At 40.7% G+C, this 20,905-nt stretch overlaps 1 protein-coding gene and 1 long non-coding RNA gene across 4 annotated transcripts in view; one reads left to right on the top strand and one right to left on the bottom strand.

The window, feature by feature from the left end:
* ETF1 (eukaryotic translation termination factor 1) overlaps positions 1-15,360 on the top strand; it is a 28,001-nt gene extending 12,641 nt beyond the window's left edge. Inside the window, exons 3-11 of the mRNA XM_067731881.1 lie at positions 5,597-5,772; positions 6,149-6,288; positions 9,041-9,179; positions 9,507-9,697; positions 10,526-10,655; positions 11,193-11,348; positions 11,756-11,820; positions 12,627-12,774; positions 13,056-15,360. Of these exons, the coding sequence (XP_067587982.1) occupies positions 5,597-5,772; positions 6,149-6,288; positions 9,041-9,179; positions 9,507-9,697; positions 10,526-10,655; positions 11,193-11,348; positions 11,756-11,820; positions 12,627-12,774; positions 13,056-13,138 (1,228 nt within the window). The 3' untranslated portion in view covers positions 13,139-15,360. The remainder of the gene's footprint in view (positions 1-5,596; positions 5,773-6,148; positions 6,289-9,040; positions 9,180-9,506; positions 9,698-10,525; positions 10,656-11,192; positions 11,349-11,755; positions 11,821-12,626; positions 12,775-13,055) is intronic.
* Positions 1-20,905, bottom strand: part of LOC137221723 (uncharacterized) — a 34,987-nt gene that overhangs the window by 9,016 nt on the left and 5,066 nt on the right. The window lies entirely within an intron of this gene.

The raw sequence follows: 20,905 nt of genomic DNA, 5'->3' as shown, positions 1-20,905 counted from the left end.
AAACTTTAATTTTCTGTATCAAACCCAACATACAAAACATCAGAGATTATAATGTGGCCTTTAAATTTCTAAAGTAAAAGCCATCCATTTAAATAATCCTTGTTTCCTCATCCCCAGTCAGGTGTCAGATGAATTCAAAAACATAAGGTTTCCCCCAGACTGGGTAGGGAGAGGCACAAGGGGAAACTAGTGAAAGGTAATTTTTTTAAACATTAGTCAAAATTCAAAATGAGTAAGAAGCCAAGACTAACTTTCAAGTAGTGTTTCAGATTTAGCAACTTGGTAGAAATCTACCAAACAAAATTTTTTGGCAAGCTATACTTCCAAACCATTTTTTTTTAAGTGGAATCCTATAACAAGATTCTGTTCTTAGGTATCTCTACCACTTTGTCCTCTCTAGGATGTTAAATGGATGTGAGTGCAAGGTTGCCCAACTCTGGTGCTATACAGTGAAGTTGCTTAATGGATGCTTATCTTCTTAACCTATCTGCAGTGGAAAGTAAATAGCTGCTTATCTTAAGGTCATTGCTTTGTCCTCCACCTGATTATCTTGCTTTAGGGATTTCCTTTAGGCATTTTGGGTTCACTCAGTTAATTTATCCCAACATCCTTTTTAGCCTCAAACTTTACATCCTTTGGGGTTTGGTGCTCGTTAGCTTCCTGAGCTCTGAGCCTTCACCCCTGCTATCCTTGGAGCCCCTTCTCATTACGTTTCCTACTTACTGCCTCTTTGCTCGTTCCATCTCCTAGGAAACTATTCTGTAAATCAGAGCACATGAGCTTTTTAAAACTGAGCCCTTCTTTTGAGAAGTAACTAACTCCCTTGGTCCCTAAAGATTCCAAAAGCCCCAGGGTAGAGAAATACGCTCTTTTGAGAATTGTTCATCTGAAAACAAATACAAGCCAGTGAAGCCCATATTGCAATTTAACCTGTCTTCTTTTTTCCCTGTCTTGTGTATTTTCATAATATACAGGTGGGACCTACAATCTAGAACAAGTTTAAAGTTAAATTTACTTGCCCAATTTTTCCAGCCCCTCCTAGATAAAGCAAACTCCTATTTTCCTCTTTGGCCTATAAGATTTGGCAGAACTCCAGACGGAATTATCAAAAAGTTTTTTGGAAATTCCTCTTCAGGAACCTAGCAAGATAAATATTGGAAGGAAAGCAGTTTGTTACATTTGATAGCTGAAAAATAGGACCCAGAGCATACTCACTGACTGTAAAGATCATTTTTCTTTTTTTGTAATAGAAGATACCAGTTTGTTTCATTTGAGAATTCTTTTTCTGTCTAATTCAGAAACTGGAACACGGCCACAGGTAGAATTGTCTGAGAGCGATACATCTGACTTAGTGTAAATGTGTGTGTGCATGAGCAAGGGATTGTTCCGAATCAGTCTGGTTTGTCAGTACTGTATTTGAAGTTTTAGGTGATTTAAATAATGGAACTAGATATACATTTATATAGGTGAAGAAATAACTATGGGTCAGGTGTGGTGTGTGGATATGCTTTATCTTATATGAAGTGTATCTTGGAAGCAGCTTTTTTTAATGATCATTTTCCTTGTGTTTGTGGTAACAACTAAAGCTGCTTATCATAAATTTGTTTGATTCTCTGGTTTGGCTAGAATATTTGCTCTGCTATCCAAGGGGTGGCAGCAGAGCACACACCATACTTTACCATGTATTGTTAATCGACTTGTAGTTCATTGGGGGAAGTATCACAAAGGTTGTGAACCAACCTTCTAGATTTGGAGTAGATACCCCAACAGAAACAGTGCCGGTTTTGGAGACGGAACATTAGCTGACAATCTGAGAGCAACCATTTTGATAGTGGAAGAGCTTGATAGCCAGCTTGTCTCCTTCTATAAAGAAAACTTGTCTGACTAAGGGACTTGTGGAATTTACCACTAGGAGAAAACTTTCAAAGGGCAGGGTCTTGTGTAAGTGAGGTACCTTTCCAATGCTGGTACCAAGGTGCACATTTGTGAAGTTAATTTTACTCTAGAAAGGTAGTTTCCAGACACTTCCAGATTTTAAACAACTATAGTTATAAAGCTAATATTAGGGGTTTTCTCTACTTTTTGATGTTGTTCCCCTCACTGTCTCTTCCCTTCTTTCTTAACGCCACTTGGCACATAAGCCCATTTGACTTAACACTGTACCCATCTTTCTAATTTCTTTTTCTTGCCAACTTCCACCAGACACTGGATATGTGAGATTACACACTCGGTGATTAGGGGAAAATTTAGGTGTTTCTGTCAGTCTTCCCAGTTTATCTAAAGAAAGCCCCCACCCATTTCATTATGACACTAATACTTGTAATGATTAAACTTGTCATAGCCTTTAGGGGCATGATCTATAAGAGTCTCAGGAAGTAAGTTTCCTACAGACTCATTAAGTATCATGTAGAAACAGTCTGTAAAATGATAATCACATTACTTAACATGCTTTGGCTCGTATCAAATCAGCTTTTGCCTTCAAAATATAAATTGTCTCAATTTGTTTATTTACTTATTTTTATTGAAGTATAGTTGATTTACAGTGTTGTGTTAATCTCTGCTTTACAGCAAAGTGATCAGTTATACATATATACATTCTTTTTTTTATACTCTTCATTATGGTTTATCATAGGATTGTTTTAATTGATTTATTTTTGGCTGCATTGGGTCTTCGTTGCTGCGCGTGGGCTTTCTGTAACTGTGGTGAGCGGGCGCTCCTCTTCTTTACGGTGTGCCGGCTTCTCATTGTGGTGGGTTCTCGTTGTGGAGCACGGGCTCTAGGCACGTGGGCTCAGTAGTTGTGGCTCACGGGCTTAGTTGCTCCATGGCATGAGGGATCTTGCCAGACAAAGGCTCAACCCGTGTCCCCTGCATTGGCAGGCGGATTTTTAACCACTGTGCCACCAGGGAAGCCCGATAATGTAGTTTTATGTTTGCTTCAAGGAGAACTAGGAATATTGAAATGAGGTATTTCTTAACTGGTGGTGCTAGTAAGTATCTTGAGAATGCCCAGGTAAAAAAGATATGTTGCTGGCATCAGTATTAAGGTAAGAGTGAGGCTGGTGGCTGCTCATAAGGGACCTCCCATGTGACAAGGCCTTGGGGGTGTCCTCCATAGGTCAGGGTTTAGTCCTGGTTTTTAGTTGTAGAAACTTGAATTTGCTTGAGTACCCAGAGTTGATCAGACATTCAGTGCATTCCTCTTTTTAATCAAACTCAAAAGTGATTAATATGTAAAATATATTTAGAGATACATTTATTTAGAGAGAGAGGTGTGTGTATGTGGGTGTGACACTGTGAATACAAGGCTCTCGTTTCCCATTATAAGGATACTTAGGGTGCTAAATTAGTGATTATAAATTTTCGTGGTGAGCCTGGAATTTTATTTATTTATTTTTAATATTTATTTTTTTGGCTGCGTAGGGTCTTAGTTGTGGCATGCGGGATCTTTGTGGTGTGGGCTCTTCCTTCTGGCGCACGGGCTTCTCTCTTGTTGTGGTGTGTGGATTTTTTTTTCTTTCTCTAGTGCCGCGTGGGCTCTGTAGTTTTGCGGCACGCCAGCTCTTTCGTTGAGGCGCCCGAGCTCAGTAGTTGTGGTGCACAGCTTAGTTGCCCTGCAGCATGTGGGTCTTAGTTCCCCGACCAGGGATCGAACCCACGTTCCCTGCACTGGAAGGCGGATTCTTTACCACTGGACCACCAGAAATTTTAAAGGGAGGGACCAGGATATTAAATTGGTATTTCATCTAGACTTTGGAAAGATTTGTTGCACCATCCTATGATGGCATCATCCTCTGAAGAACCACCAGATTCCAAGCCTCTGCCATAGACTCAAGGTCAAACTCCAGCCTGTTGTCACACCCTTATCAAAGCTTCTCTCTTCATTCCTTGGGGAATGAGGTGTTTCCCAAGAACCCCTTAAAGTGCCTTACTTCTTTACATATTACATAACTAATATTCATTCAAATATTTGAGCACCTACCATATTCTTTTTTTTAATTGAAGTATAGTTGATTGTAAATCAAACTGGTGTACAGCAGAGTGATTCAGTTATAATACATATTTTTCATATTCATTTCCATTATGGTTTATTACAGGATATTGAATATAGTTGCCTGTGCTATACAATGGGACCTTGTTGTTTATTTTATATATATATTAGTTTGTATTTGCTAATCCCAAACTCCTAATTTATCCCTCCCCCACCCGCTTTCTCCTTTGGTAACCATAAGTTTGTTTTCTACGTCTGTGAGTCTGTTTCTGTTTTGTAAATAATTTCATTTGTGTCATATTTTTAGATTCCACATGTAAGTGATATCATATGGTATTTGTCTCTGATTTCACTTAGTATGATAGTCTCTAGGTCCATCCATTTTGCTGCAGGTAGCATTATTTTTCTTTTTTATGGCTGAGTAGTATTCATGTGTGTGTGTGTTTACCACATCTTCATCCATTCATCTCTCGATGGACATTTAGGTTGCTTCCATGTCTTGGTTATTGTAAATAGTGCTGCTGTGAACATTGGGGTGCATGTATCGTTTCAAATTTTCAAGTTTTCTCTGGGTATGTGCCCAGGAGTGGGATTGCTGGATCATATGGTAGTTATATTTTTAGTTTTTTAAGGAACCTCCATACTGTTTTCCATAGTGGCTGCACCATTTTACATTCCCACCAACAGTGTAGGGAGGGTTCCCTTTTCTCTACACCCTTTCTACCATTTGTTATTTGTAAACTTTTTGATGATAGCCATTCTTACTGTTGTGAGGTGATACCTCATTGTAGTTTTGATGTGCATTTCTCTGATAATTAGCAATGTTGAGCATCTTTTCATGAAATGTCTATTTAGGTCTTCTGCCCATTTTTTGATTGGGTTGTTTGTTTTTTGTTATTGAGTTGTATGAGCTGTTTGTATACTTTGGAAATTAAGCCCTTGTCAGTCTCATCGTTTGCAAATATTTTCTTGCATTCAGTAGGTTGTCTCTTTGTTTTCTTTATGGTTTCTTTGCTGTGCAAAAGTTTACAAGTTTGATTAGGTCCCATTTGTTTATTTTTGCTTTTATTTCTATTGCCTTGGGAGACTGACCTAAGAAAACACTGGTATGATTTATGTCTGAAAATGTTTTGTCTTATGTTCTCTTTTAGGAGCTCTATGGTGTCATGTCTTGTATTTAAGTCTTTAAGCATCTTGAGTTTATTTTTGTGTATGGTGTGAGGGGGTGTTCTAACTTCATTGATTTACAGGCGGCTGCCCAGCTTTCCCAGCACCACTTGCTGAAGAGACTGTCTTTTCTCTGTTGTATATTCTTGCCTCTTTGTCAAAGATTGACTGTAGGTGTGTGTGGGTTTATTTCTGGGCTCTCGATTCTGTTCCATTATTCTATATATGTTTGTTTTTGGAGCACCTACCGTATTCTGAACACAATTCCTAGCTCTGGGTATACTTTGATTACAGTGGTGTAGCCCCTACCTTCATGGTCACCTTGAGAGTGATTTATTTCTACTATTTTAGGGGCGTCTCACTTTTAACTCCCTTTATTAATGGTAACTCTTTACTTATATGGTACTTAAACCTCTAATGCTATACTTTCTTCGACAGCAATGGCACAAGCATGATATCATTGATCATTCCTCCCAAAGACCAGATTTCACGAGTGGCAAAAATGTTAGCAGATGAGTTTGGAACTGCATCTAACATTAAGTCACGAGTAAACCGCCTTTCAGTCCTGGGAGCCATTACATCTGTACAACAAAGACTCAAACTTTATAACAAAGGTAATCTGGAGCTTGATCATTTACCTCCTCTACTTTGTCTTGGTTGTATTTTCCACTTTGATCCTGCCATGATGCTTTCGGTCACTAGTGTTTTCTTCACCCAGCCATAAGCATTGTCCCTTTGGTCTTTTTTTTTCCCCCTAAGTTATTTTTTGAAAGTTAAGTAGTATTCACTGTACTTAAAATAATAAATCCTCCTTTTTAAAACATCTCAAGTTTCACAATTAGGGAGAGAAATCTGCCTGAGAGATTTACAGATATTTCCACTTTATTTAAATTATGAGGGGCAGGAACAACAGGCTGTGGGAACATTTTCTATTAATTGAGGAAAATTAGCTGTGGATTTAAGTAGAGAAATTGTTTGTGTTCTTTGCAGTACCTCCAAATGGCCTGGTTGTTTACTGTGGTACAATTGTAACAGAAGAAGGAAAAGAAAAGAAAGTCAACATTGACTTTGAACCTTTCAAACCAATTAATACTTCATTGTATTTGTGTGACAACAAATTCCATACAGAGGTAAGAAGTTCATCGAATATTTTCATTACCCGGAAAGAAACCCCATACCCATTAGCAGTCATTCCCAGTCCTCCCTCCCTACCCCCACACCCCAAGATCTCTCAGCTCTAGGCTACCCCTAATCTATTTTCTCTCTGTGGATTTGCTTGTGCTGGGCATTTCAATATAAATGGAATGATAGAATGGGTGGCCTTTTGTGCCTAGCTTCTTTCACTTAGCATGTTTTCAAGGTTCATCCATGTTGTGGCATGTATTTTGCTTCATTCCTTTTTATTACCAAATAATATTTGCCACATTTTACTTATTTAACATCATTTGATGAATATGTTGTTTCCACTGTTTGTTATGAATAATACTGCTTTGAACATACAAGTTTTTGTATGTCCATATGTTTTCATTGGGGGCAGGTATATACCTAGGAGTGAAATTTCTGGGTCATATGGTAACTGTTTAACCATTTCAGGAATTGCCAGTCTGTTTTAATTGTGCCATTTTACAAGGCTGGCTTTTATTTTTTTTTAATTATTCTGGCACTGAATGATATGATCATTCAGCATGTTTGAGGAAAGTGCTAAGCTGGGTTTGAAGAACTAATTAGAAGCAAAGAAATAATTGGTTACCTGATCTCCATGTCTCCCTATGTATCCATGATACTTCTCTACATTTCTTGCTTAGTTTTCAGCTCACAGATTGTAAAATCTTTATTAGCAGGTCCATAAGAGCTTCCCCCGCCCCCTATAAAACTTTTGAGTGACAGAGCTGCCATAATATGATGAACATTAAGGGTGGAAAGGAAAACTCATTAGAGTGACCTAAATCAGTCAACAGTAGAACAATCAGGAATTCACAGCTGGCTCCTAGTTCAGTCTCTTGCCTTTCATCGACCTAGGGGAAAACCTCTACAGTGGAGTTAGAATTGACATTTGTCGACACAGTTTACAATGGATGATTTTGCTAACTTGACAGGAAGTTCAGTTCCAGTCAGATCTTGAGCGGTTGCATAGATGGTGGAGACTGATTTTCTCTTGGCTAACACAGCCTCCTTCTGGCAAAAGCTTTATTGGAGAAGCTCTTTGCCACCCTCTCCAACTTAACTGTTGTCTGGTTTGATGAAAGCAGATTTTAAATCTTGTTCATTTAAATAGTACCTGGTACTCATGTTACCTAGTTTTAGCTTACTTACTAAGTTAGCTTCATTGGTTTTTCTAAACCTTAACTCCTTTTCCAAGACACCATTTCATTGTGCTAGCTTTATCTTGGCTTTAACGTGTATGTCAATAACTACATACGAATGTGGCATACTGAACAATACAACTTATGTCGTGTTTAATCGGGATATTTATACATTCTTACGAGGGATAAGTCTATTCCCTGATGAGCAGGCTTGTTAAAAACCTAAATTAATCAAGCTGCGTATCAGAGGTTATTGGGATAAGGCAAAATTTTTAACGTGGGCAATATTCATGTCTTTTTTTTAATATCCGCCAACACTTTGTTTTATTTAATTTTGTTTTGTTTTGTTTTATAAATTTATTTTTGGCTGTGTTGGGTCTTCACTGTTGTGCACGGGCTTTCTCTAGTTGCAGCGAGCAGGGGCTACTCTTCGTCGTGGTGTGCGAGCTTCTCATTGCAGTGGCTTCTCTTGTTGTGGAGCACAGGCTCTAGGTGCGCAGGCTTAAGTAGTTGTGGCACATGGGCTCAGTAGTTGTGGCTCGCAAGCTCAGTAGTTGTGGCACACGGACTTAGTTGCTCCACAGCATGTGGGATCTTCCCAGACCAGGGCTCGAATCTGTGTTCCTCTGCATCGGCAGGCAGATTCTTAACCACTGCGCCACCAGGGAAGCCCAATATTCATGTCTTAATGCTAATTACCGGGCGTGCTTTGGTAAAAGGGTGATTCTTAGTGATTAATCTGCTTTCCAGTCAATTCCTGAAGGAGGTATTTTCTTCCTCAGTTAAATGGTTTGGGTAATAATTAGTGCTAAAGAGGCTGCCACCTAGTAATTAGTCATCCACCAAGTCTATAGAATTTAAACTCCATCATGGAAAGTCTTGCCCATCTATATGGGTCCCAGGACTATTTAAATATTTTCTCTTTCAGGAGGCAGAAATACAGTGATAAAATCCTAACCCAGAAGGAGGATTTTCCCCCATAAAAATTCAGAATTATTACCTGTAGTACCTTCAATATAAAATTGAGTTTTAGATCCTGATATCATTAATGATACTCAAGACATAGTTAAATGAAACATTTAAAAATTAGATCTTTTTATAGACTGTTTCTGGGTTTTGTACTCAGTGAGTACTACTCTAGAGTTGATTTACAAGATACTCTTATTTGCCATAGTGAATACCGCCTATTAATGCTGGGGTTATTAATGGTAACAGAAAGTCAACTTTTGGAGGTTAGACTTTGAATGTTATGTTCCCTAGACCATCATCAGTCTAAAATCAAGGACCTAGGAAGAATTTGAGCCCTGTAACTCTGTATTAGTTTTGCATTCCTGTGCCTAGGTCAGCTTTGTAAAAAGGCTTCACATTGATATTGTTGGTTTTCTCCTGAATCTGGTTCAAATTTGTCCATGTGAGTTACATATTTATAGCTGAAGTCTATAAATTACTCCATGAAATGGTTTTTCTGTAGTACTCATACAAGTGAGTGGAGAGGGCTTGTATATGTCCTTTTGGATTTTTGTCTTGACTTTAGCAAAGCTTTGAGGTTTATTGTGTGGTACCTGTGTTTGCTTTTCAGGCTCTTACAGCACTACTTTCAGATGATAGCAAGTTTGGCTTCATTGTAATAGATGGTAGTGGTGCACTTTTTGGCACACTCCAAGGAAATACAAGAGAAGTTCTGCACAAATTCACCGTGGATCTCCCAAAGAAACATGGTAATCTAGGAAGAGAACATGAGCACCTTTCCTTTGTACCTGATTAAAGAAGCAAATTGTATAATAGGGGAAAGTAAATCCAGATGATGGGAGAAGCATCATGCAATGACTTGTTGGTGCTTGTGGCTCTTTTGACTAGAGAATTAGTGGTCACTCTGGGAAAGCCAGTAATAGCTTATACCAAACATTTAAGTTAAGGGAATAGTGATTTTCCTCTTTCTCCTTTCCTTGGGGAATAGCATGATTATATAGTTACTTTTTAATTAGCAAGGCATCTTGTACTTTTTAATAATTGACTTTTTCTCTCACTACTTTTCTTTGTCAAAGGTAGAGGAGGTCAGTCAGCCTTGCGTTTTGCCCGTTTAAGAATGGAAAAGCGACATAACTATGTTCGGAAAGTAGCTGAGACTGCTGTGCAGCTGTTTATTTCTGGGGACAAAGTGAATGTGGCTGGTCTTGTTTTAGCTGGATCAGCTGACTTTAAAACTGAACTAAGTCAATCTGATATGTTTGATCAGGTAAGTGAGAAGTAGGTGCTCCTTTATGTAAGTTTCTAGGTGAGAGTAGTTGAGTTCTCTGAGTGCTGGGACATGCACATCTTTTTTACTTTTACAGTGAAAAATTCTGTGTTAAAAACCTAGCTCTGAGTGGACAAAATTCCATGTGTATTATTAGGAATATTAGATATTCCCCCATGTCTTTCTGGACTTTTTTTCTTTTGAAATCAGCCATTTTTGGGATAGTATCTTTCTGGACCCTATGTTGGCCCCTGCTTTTAGTGGGTTGCCATAATTGGCTTTAAAATGGAGTTTGATTTCAAAGAAACTAGGACTGGTTTTTCCTGTCTTTTTCCTGGAGGTAAGTAAAGCAGTGAACCTCTCAGCAATATGACGGAGCTGATTAAGCCTAAAGCGTTTAATCCAGAAAGCTCTATTGGTTTATGACTTGGGCTGGGCATAACACATTCCCAAGGTGTTCTTCTGGTGTGGGGTAGTAGCATTACAGTAGAAGGCTCACTAAAGAAGCTGTCTTATATACTCTACCACCTTATATAGCAGGAACCAATAGTTCCTCCTTTCCTCCACAAGACACTTTGTTTTGTTTGTGTTTAATGAGTTAGGCTTTTATAGGTCTGATAGAATGTGTGATATCATTGGCTAAGAAGTTTATCCTGGCAGTGTTCTTCAGTGAGACCTATTCATGAGTAAATTGGGCTCTTTCCCCTCCTCTTGAGGCTTCACTGATCGTGTTGCTAGTTTTGCATGTCATTAAAAGGTAATGGGTCTTGGTAAGGGTGTTCTGAAGTACTAATGATGTGCTTTTTAAATTTTTTTTAATTGTGTCAGAGGTTGCAATCAAAAGTTTTAAAATTAGTTGATATATCTTATGGTGGTGAAAATGGATTCAACCAAGCTATTGAGTTATCTACTGAAGTCCTCTCCAACGTGAAGTTCATTCAAGAGAAGAAGTTAATAGGTATCAGTGAAATGCAACTTACTTACTGTGAAATGTTTTTGTATGTATATGTGTATGTATATGATTATATGTACGAAACAAAACACTGAAAAGGTAGAAGGAAGATTTAGCATTTTAAGTCCTCTTCAGTGGAATCATTAATCTTTCTTTAGTTGTTAAGTCTAATAAATGTGTTTGTTTTTCTACTGTTTTTACTGTTTTTGGCAATAGGAACCAAACTTCAGTTAGAGTTCCCATATTAATTATCCTTTGTAATAAGAGTGATGAATAGAGAGCTCAAATTAAAAATTAATGGGGCCATTGTTTGGCTATGTTTCTAATTTGACACACATTTCCAAATGATTGTGTATTTGGCCCAACTGTTACCTCTTCAGAGTCATTTTCTGGAGCCTCAACTAGCAGTGTGATTTTTCACTGACATTTGGTACTTACTCATTTTTAAGTTGACTTTTTTCTCTTCCTGATTTTGAGTAAGAAGTTCTGTATCTACAAAAGAAACCTTAATATATGTTCTTAATGACCTGTCCCTAACCACAGGGCGATACTTTGATGAAATCAGCCAGGACACGGGCAAGTACTGTTTTGGAGTTGAAGATACACTAAAGGCTTTAGAAATGGGAGCTGTAGAGATTCTAATAGTCTATGAAAATCTGGATATAATGAGATATGTTCTTCATTGCCAAGGCACAGAAGGTATGAGAATTAGAAAATAAGATGACTATTACTGACCTGTGTATTCAAGAAGCCTGGGAGGGAGATTTGGGAAAGGTGGCTGATTTCAGGAGCAATGAAAAGGCAGATCTATACCGTGTTTCCCAGTCTTTCAGTCTGTATCCAATTGAACTGATAAATGTCTACCTAAGATTGTTAAATATTTTGAGGACAAGGGCTATATCTTAAATATCTTTGGTGTTTCCTTATGATAGGAGCAGTGTACCTGGTAGACATTCATTCATTGCATGCTGACTAATGTTCTTATGAAAAGAAGGTTGCTAGAATGCGTTCAGGAGCTCTTTCATCTAACCTGATTCATCTCATGGAACTTAAACCTGTTAGTATGAGAAGCCGGTTAACACATTCTTTTTTCCCCAATGCTGCAGAGGAGAAAATTCTCTATCTAACTCCAGAACAAGAGAAGGATAAATCTCATTTTACAGACAAAGAGGTATGTGATTGGTTTGGTGATACACACAAGGAAACATAAATCCATATGTTAGAGCCCTGGCAGCACAGAGTAGCATCAGCCTTGGAAAACCAAACCTCGTACTTGCTGGCAGTGGGGAGTACCGGGAGGTGGTCAGCTCCGGTATGCCACATACTGATCTGATTCCAAAGAAGGAGGCCAGGTCATGGTTACCCTGGTTCCTTATTTTTAAAGAAAACATTCTCATACTTGAAAAATGTTTGAGAGGAAGATTAATTAAATAGTTCCTCTCCTGCACTGTGAAGTCTGTGCTGCTTTCTTCATTTACTTTACCAGCTCTTCTACTAAAGCAGCTTCTACAGGTTTGGCCTAACTGCACCACGACAGCTTCAAGTGTTACCTGCTCAGCACAGGTCCCTTTTAATTGGTAGCTTCTTCAAGTTCTGAGTTGAAGGACTTTGGTTTTTACAAGGCTGCTCCAAAAAGCAGTTCTGGCGTGTCTCTTCTTGGCTGTTGAATGAGTGCTGCCTAGAGACACTTTATAACAGCCTGACTTCTAGAGACAACAGGAGGAACCATAAGCTGAAAAACTGCCAAGTGTGTTAACATTTCCTTATTGAGGCTAGAGCCTGGGGAAGAATATTGTTTGAAGTAATCAGAATTTCTGTGCTGTTGCAATTATATCACCAGAAACCATAATTCACTCACAGTTTCACATACATAGATACGACAGGGACAAGGAGAATGTTGGCAGGCAAGGGAGCAAGCGTTCCTGTCTTGATATATCCTAATCCCATTGTTTCTGTATCTCGTGGCTGCCCCTGCAGACAGGACAAGAACATGAGCTGATTGAGAGCATGCCCCTGCTGGAGTGGTTTGCTAACAACTATAAAAAATTTGGAGCTACATTGGAAATTGTCACAGATAAGTCACAAGAAGGATCCCAGTTTGTGAAAGGATTTGGTGGAATTGGAGGTGAGTAGCAAATCAGAAAACTAATAGCCAGGGTCTCAGGCCACAGCCTTTTCCTGGCTATCCCAAAATAACGTTAACTTCAGGTGAGGTGTGCTCATCATCCACTGAAGCAAGGGATTGAGGCAGTGCATGTGCAGGTTCCTTGGTTGGGATCACTTTTTATCATCTCTTTGCTTTCTATAATTCTGCAAGGGGATGGGGCTTCCCTTAATGGAGTGAACGTGCTCCCCACCCCCCAGTTCTGTGAACCACAGCTATTGACTGTTTGTTTGTTTCCCCAGGTATCTTGCGGTACCGAGTAGATTTCCAGGGAATGGAATACCAAGGAGGAGATGATGAATTTTTTGACCTTGATGACTACTAGGTAGTCGACATGGGTCCGGCAAAACGTGCCTCACCCTCCAGCATCCAACCCAAGGAGCATACCCGTGGTGGAATCCAAACAGATCCCTGCCTTACAATTGGAACATTTCCAGAACTTAGTCCATGAGCATTGGATATTGAAAAGAAAACCGAAACAAAAACCAGACCCAACCCTACACTTTGGTTTGTCATGGTGTCAGCGCAGCAGCCTACAACTAAGTTCCTAAATGCCACTTTGGACTAATTTAAAAAAGAATCCCAGTTTTTACTTTTACTTGATGGTGAAATTGGTTGCTCTTGTATTTTATGGAAAAAAAATGATTTTTTTAACCTTCATACATAGAAGCAAAATACTTTAACTGCTGTAAACCTTCAAAAGTTAATAGAAATGAGATCCTACTGGTTTGTTTCTTATTTTGATTGGAGAAAAATTAAATTGCTGCATTTCGCAGTGACCCATTTACATGGCATTCTCAGCTTAGACTGCATAAGAAGAAATATATGTGGTGAAATGTTGGAACCATTTCTCTCTTGGTCTCTGTTTAATGTTGAAAGGGTGAGCTAATAGGAGGCAGTTTCAACTTCACTCCCTCACACTACCCCTCCCCTCCAGACTGTCAGTTTCAAGAATGCAGATTGCATTGCAAAGATAAACTGACACATGAAGCATTTGGGCCAGTGCTCTGTTTCCTTCCATCTGTTTTGCAGGCGCATTTGTGCCCGGGATTTGGGAGCCCTTAGCATCAATTGCTTTGACAAGGGTTTGCATAATCTTGCATACTAGAAACCAGTTTGGGATGGATATGATGGGGCTTCTGTGCTATTGCTGGGATTGGGAGAAATAAAACATGCAATTTAAGTGGAAGCAAAGAAATTTAAAGAATATTTTATTTTGCTTGGGTCTGTCCTTGGCAAAAGGGAGGTGGTCATGTTTTCCTTGTGTTGGATGGCATGAGATTATATTGTTTTGATTTTTTAAAAATGAACTGCAAGGTTTTCACAGGAACAACAGACAAGACATGTATGACTGTGCATGTAATTGTAAACCCCTGACCTGGTGGGGTTGGAGCATCTGTTTCAAATATGGGACTTACAAGCACCTCTCATAGGAGAAATTATGGGAGGAGGGTGGGAAGGGCAGGGATGGGAAGGGATGGGACACAGCTTTTGGCACCAAGGACTTAACCACGTTGGATCCAAAAGTGGGCCTGAAAACCTGAAGCTTATGCTTCACAGCTGGGCTGTAAATCGGACTTGACCCCAGCTGACATGCAAGGTCATGGCGTGCCTGAGGTGGTGACAGTGAACAAAGTGTATAGGACGTGCCCAGTGGTAGCAATGGACAAAAAGTATACCAAATGGACTTTGAAGGACCAAAGGTTTTAAAAGTCAATTGGTATCACCCCACACTGCTAGGGTAGTGGGGTGCATTTGGTTTTCAAATTGGGTACTTTTAACACTTTAGTGCCTGACTGCTGTTCTTCACTGACTTGACTCAGTCACTCGTAGCTTTATTGGTCTGAACCAGCTCCTTGTTCCCAGGTTACAGACCTGCCTATCGTTCCAATAATCCTGTTGCACTTGAATGAAGGGAGTATGTCTTAAATGTAAAGCTTCTGGTTCTCACACTGTACTCTGAGGTCCAAATGACTGTCTATGTATAACCTGATGTCTCAACCCCCAGTGAGAAGAGTCAATTCTTTGGTATTCACCAACGCGGGAGGCTTCACCGGAGCAGGCTTTTGCTTTGGGCTCTGCTGTTTGTTTGCAGAACACCCAAGAGCGAGCAAACATGCTCTCTTCACAGCAGTACCTTAGGGTTTTGCCATTGTAAATGGGTCTAATGTGATATGACAAGACCAGAGAAATTGGATGTAAATTTACATTTTTGAATATGCTTGTTGTTTCACATGATACATTTAGGGTATGCAGCTCCTTTTGTAGTTTTTATTTTTACTATTTAAGTTTGGAAATGATGCCAAATTTTTGTATTTCTTTAATCAATGTGTTCTCTTTGGTGATATATATTGCATTATATATTGATGTGTGTATCAATATATACTGATATGTATTACACTTACACATACAAACACATAAATAAGAGGGGGTGAAAACCGTAGCCTTTGCATTCTCTATAGCCTCTACGGAGAGATCCTAAGCAGCAAAATCTTGGTGTTGTGATGTACAGAAATGGAGAAGAGTATTAAACCATATTTAAGAATATACTTTGTGTGCTTGAGATTCTTTAGGACTGTTCCTAAGAAAGGTCTAAACCGAGGAGAACAGTGAGTGAGCTCTCTAAGGCACATGTCAGTTTCATCATAGTTACTAACTTTTCAGCCTTAGATTTAGTTGTCTTTGGCTGCATTTGCCTATAGAAGGGTATATGCAAAGGGTATCTGAGGTCATGATCCCAGTGTTAACACCAGAGAAAAGAGGTTCCAGTTGCTAGGGCCAAACGAATTTGTATCTTACTCTATTCTACATGCATGCCCAAGGGAAACTTGCCCTTTTTTAGGAAAAGGTGTTATGCCATGTTACCTCAACATTCCATGGAGGTAGATGGTGCTTCCCATTTTATAAGACAGGCCAGAAGAGGTTAAGTAGCAGCTCTTTAGTGGTGAAGCCAAATTTTATCCCAGGCCTAATTCCAAAGTTGATTCTCTTTCTACATCTGCTTGCGTTTGAGTCAATAGAATGGTCCAGATGGAAGAGCAGAAACTAAGCCTCCCCACCTTGATCTTGCATACCTGGCACGGGGTAGGAGAGCAATAACCTCATTTAAGAGCAAGTCAGAGGCTGGCTCAGCGGAGCAGGGCTTCTAGGCTGTATCAAAACAAGAAGATTTTTTTTTTTTTGCAGTACAAGGGCCTCTCACTGCTGTGGCCTCTCCCGTTGCAGAGCACAGGCTCCGGACGTGCAGGCTCAGCGGCCATGGCTCACAGGCCTAGCCGCTCCGCGGCATGTGGGATCTTCCCGGACCGGGGCACGAACCCGTGTCCCCCGCATCGGCAGGCGGACTCTCAACCACTGCACCACCAGGGAAGCCCAGAAGAGGATTTTTGTTTCATTTGTTTTTCCAAAAGTGGAGGTACTTAGAGCTTCTATTTGGTAGCTTAGGAAGCCTAGTTGAAGTATCAAGGTGGTATGTGATTTAATTTCTCCAAATTTAAGAAGTCAATGTTTTTAACAAAATTGACCAGTAAGGGAACCTATTGTGTCACTTTGCTTTTTCAGCATACTTTTGCCCAGTTTCTTATCTGATTTAGATGATAGCCTTGATAAAACCCAATCACCCTATGGGAAGGGGCAGACATGCCCCATGCATGGTGGAGGTACAGTTTCTTCTCCTGATGCATTCCTAGCTGCTGTTTGAAATCAAAAGTTAGAAGGCAGCACAGTAGTGCCGATTATGTGGGCTGTTGTGCTTGCCTGTCTGGGCCTGCAGCACTTGCCATCTTTTGTTCTCCAGCTCCAGTTCTCATGCCATGGTGCTCCCAGACAGGCACAGTGTATTCAAGGTGGAATTTAAGCTTCATGCCAGCTTCTCCCTTGTTGCCAATTTGAGTGAGCGCCTGCTGAGACTCCTGCCTGCCAAGTCTCACCCTGATAGGACTGTGCCTCCCAGGGACATAGGAACTGACCAGCCAAGAAGTGTGGAAGCAATGGGTGCCAAAGTTATTAAAGGTATGGCTGAATAACTGGCACTAGAAGTATATGTGAAAACCATTTATCTCCAGGGTTCTCTGACAATAAGCTTCAAACGTGTCTGGGAACTCTGCTTCAGATAGAGTCTGAAATTGCTTGGCAAGCTCATCCTTGGGTTCAGTTAAGAGCCCAGGACAAAGAGCCAGCTCTTTGGACAAACATCTCTGGTTCTGTCTCTGCCATTAGTTGGACTTCTGATTTCAGATAAGTCCCTTCCTACCCCTCAGTTTCCCTATCAGTGTAAGGATGACTTTGAATCTAAAGAGTCTTTCCAGCTGTAAAGCTATCAGGATATAATGGTGAGCAGGAGATCTGACTGGAAAAAAGATCCTGCCAGTAAGACTTTGCCCATGTCTCTGAGTAGCAATTTCCCTACCTGTAACAATGCCTACTCCATAAGGACTGTGGTAAGGATTAAATGCAATAAGTCACGTGAAATACATAGTACAATGCCTGGCACTTAGCAAGGGCTCACTCAGATGGAAGATGATCCTAAACTTGGTCCTCAGGAAGTGACCTGGGTGAGTTTGCACTGGCATCCACGAGGTGGTGCTAGAGTTAAGGATACTGGTTGTGGAAGAAAGTTGCTTCTGGTGGGGAGATTTCTGACAAGCATTAAGAGATGACTGGGACAGCTTGCTTACCTTTAAAATTTGGCTATATGGAGAAGGGAAACTACCAAAGAAAGTAGGGATGAGCGAACAGAGAGGAGAAACAGGAGTCTCAATCTGGGCTTCAAGCTACCCATCTGAAAAATAACGACAATCACTAACATTTGTTGGACGGTTACCATGCACCAGGCAAGGTGCCATGTCACATGCATCATCTCATTTAATCCTTAGAAAAACAATGTGCTACATACTGCTGTATATCTGCCCATGTGGTTCCAAAGTCAATGCAAATACAGGTCGTTCCTCACTCAAGAAGAGAACAGGTGCTGGTACTGCTAAAAAGACAAGTCGACTCACCTCACCAACATTTGTGCCTTCAGAGACAACCAACAACTTGGAGTGCAACTGGAAGGCATCCATCTAGAAGTTATGTCCTTCCCCCAGGACACACACCTTTTGACTGATCAGCCCAGCTTAGCCCACAGCCACAGTTGAGAATGGATAAAAGGAGCTCCCTTGGACTCTAGAGGATCCCTGTAATTTATCCAGCATCTTCAAAGAAGAATGTACACACATAACGGAATTTCTCAGCGACTAGGGCATCTGCCCCTACTCTTAAAAACATGTTGTCAGTAGGGCAATTAATGAAATTGGAATGTGGACTATGGATAAAAGTATTGTATCTATGTTAAATCTCCTGAACTTGATAACTATATGTGGTTACATAAGAGAATACCCTTTTTCTTAGGAAATATACACTGAAGTATCAGGGGGTTTAAAATGAGACATTCACTTAGGGAATTTTTGAAATTTCAGAAATATGGAAGAAAAACATAAAAGCATCATTTAACTAACATTTTAGGGTCATCATGAACGCCCATTATAGAACAGTGTGATATAATGAGTGTTTAGGTTCTAAATGATTCACAAGGTATCTAAAACACAACTTTAGTTTGATTCTTCATTCAAGTTTGGTTTTTACTCAGAATTTGGGTTTGACTCAGATCAGCATCTAGAAGAGTTCATTCTGCTGCAGGGTACGCAGTTGAGGAGAAATCCCTACTGAGTCAGCCAGAGGGGCGAGGGGGCTGAGCCTGGGAATTGGGCCCAGACTGGAAGGAAGTGAGCAGAGGCAGTGCCAGGAGAGGAGTGCTGTCAGTCACACACCTCAGAGATGAAATCAGCTTTGAGGTTGGACCAGTGCTAGGTGAGATGAGACAGTAGGAAGAACAGGGCTTCTTGGGGGACCCTTGACCCCTGGCTCACTGAGCAACCAAGGGGGTGATGGGAAGAAGGGAAAGCTGTATCTCAAAGCCTAAAACCCATTCACAGAAAGGACAAGTGTCATCAGACTCTACTCGTTTATCTACAGCCACACCCTTCTGTTGCCCCATACTTTCACTTCTTAAGGAATCATAATTTTAGCACTTACAAGGGCCCTGGACCTTACTATTCCAATCCCCTAATTAGGAATAGGAAAGCTGAAGCCCACAGAGCAGCACGACGACCTGTCATGTTCATGCAGCAGATGACAAGAGCCAACATGAGCAGCTGATATTGCAACTCCAAATTCAGTACTCTTAACACATGGAGGATCTTGTTATTCATCTAAGCCCCTTCTCCCCCTTGTTAGAGATGAGAAAAGGGAGGATCAGAGAGACTAAGGGAGTGGCCTGAAGCCAAAGACAGAGCTGGGAGGGGAAAGGTGGCCAACATCCAGGTGGAGTTATGAAAGTTGTTTTGAAGTCACTTCCCTGTGAGTCAGGGTTGGCTTGAGTGTGTAGATTAACTTGCTTCTCCAGCCCCGAAGGTTCCATATTAGCCCCATCTAGGTTTCCCTTACAGTCAGACTTCCGGCTCTTCCACTTGGGTGAGATACCCTGCCTGGGCTCAGCCTCTTCTGCTTGGTTCTTCATCCTAACCCAAAGGAAACCTAGGGGGCAAACCCATTTTCAAATCAGGAAAAGAGGGTGGAAACGTCAGAGAGAGGCCCTGCAAACAGGAATGGCAAGGATCTTCTGAGGTAAAGGCAAGATGCAGGAATATTCTGCTACATGGGGGAAGGGAGGTGGGAGCCAGGATTGACAACAAGGAGAAATCAGGGCTTGATGCTGGAATGCCTGCCCCAAGTTGTATGGCTGTCCAGACCTAAGTACTGGGTTGGCCCAAAAGTTCCTTTGGTTAAGGAATACATTGTTCAATACAGTTCTTGGTGAAAATGAAAAATGTGTCTTTTATTTTTGCTTAAAACCAAATGAACTTTTTTTGGCCAACCCAATACATTCCCGGGCTAGGCTGAAGAGTGGGATGGACCAATCACCTCACATCACAATTCCTACTGGAGGGCCTGCAAAGGGGGACTCTGTTTGTAATAGGACAGGATGTCACCTGAGGAAGAGGAGTTGCCTTCCTGTGTTCAGGGTTAGAGGCCCTCCCTCACACCCCTGTCAAACCTGGATTCTAGAGAGAGATGGCAAGGAAGGGGCTCTGCTCCTCCCTGGGGAGCTGAGCAAAGGCCCTCAGAAACTCAGTCTCCTCCAGACTCTGTTTCCACAGACATAGCTCATTGCCACCTCTATTCCTTACACTGTGCTTGGGTTAACTCTGGTCTCATTCTTTCATTCAGCAAGCATTTAGAGACATTTCCTATGTACTGGGCCCTGTGCAAGATGCTGGGATACAGTGGTGAAAAACAGTCACTGTCCCTGCCCTTCAGTACTTACACTCCAGCAGGAGAGACAGCAAGAATGACAATAAAAGTGAGGAGTATTAGAGGATGAGGGGAGGGCACCCCTACTTCATCTGGGGGTGGCCAAGCTGCCTGCTGAGCCAGGGTCAGCCTGGAGAGGTGAAAGGCGAGTTTGGAAAGGCAGATGTGCTGGTCCTGACTTGACCCAAAGGCCAGGAAACAGCTTTATTGCGGTATAATTTACAAACTATAAAATTAACCCACTGTAAGTATAGCTTGGTGATTTTTTTGAAATAAATTCGTACAGTTGTGCAAACATTACACAATCCAGTGTCCATCTCTCAGAAAGGTCTTTTGTACCCCTTTAGTCAATCCTTGCTCACTCCCAACCCTAAGCAACCAATGATCTGCTTTCTGTCTCTATGGTTTTGAATTTCCTAGAAATTTCACGTTACCAGAATAGTGCTATATATAGTCTTTTACATCAGGTTTCTTTCACTTAGCTTCCTTCATTTAGATGGATTTTTTACATACATCCATGTTGTTGCATGTTTGTTGCTTTTTATTGTTGAGTAGTGTGATACAGTAAGAAATATATATTTGGTCTTTATCTCCTGTTCTTGGTACACAGCTTCTCTAAAACCCCTGGAATCTCTAGCGTGATGAGTGTCTTTTATATGCTAGTGAGATGCCCAGATAGTTTCAAGAGGGGGGCTGCTTGCCAAAAAAACCCCAGGATTACAGGGTTGGAAGGTTCAGC

This window comes from Pseudorca crassidens, chromosome 3 (genome assembly GCF_039906515.1).
Source record: "Pseudorca crassidens isolate mPseCra1 chromosome 3, mPseCra1.hap1, whole genome shotgun sequence".
NCBI lineage: Eukaryota > Metazoa > Chordata > Mammalia > Artiodactyla > Delphinidae > Pseudorca > Pseudorca crassidens.
Note: the sequence above shows the minus strand (reverse complement) of the source record. Positions and strands in the feature narration are given on the sequence as shown.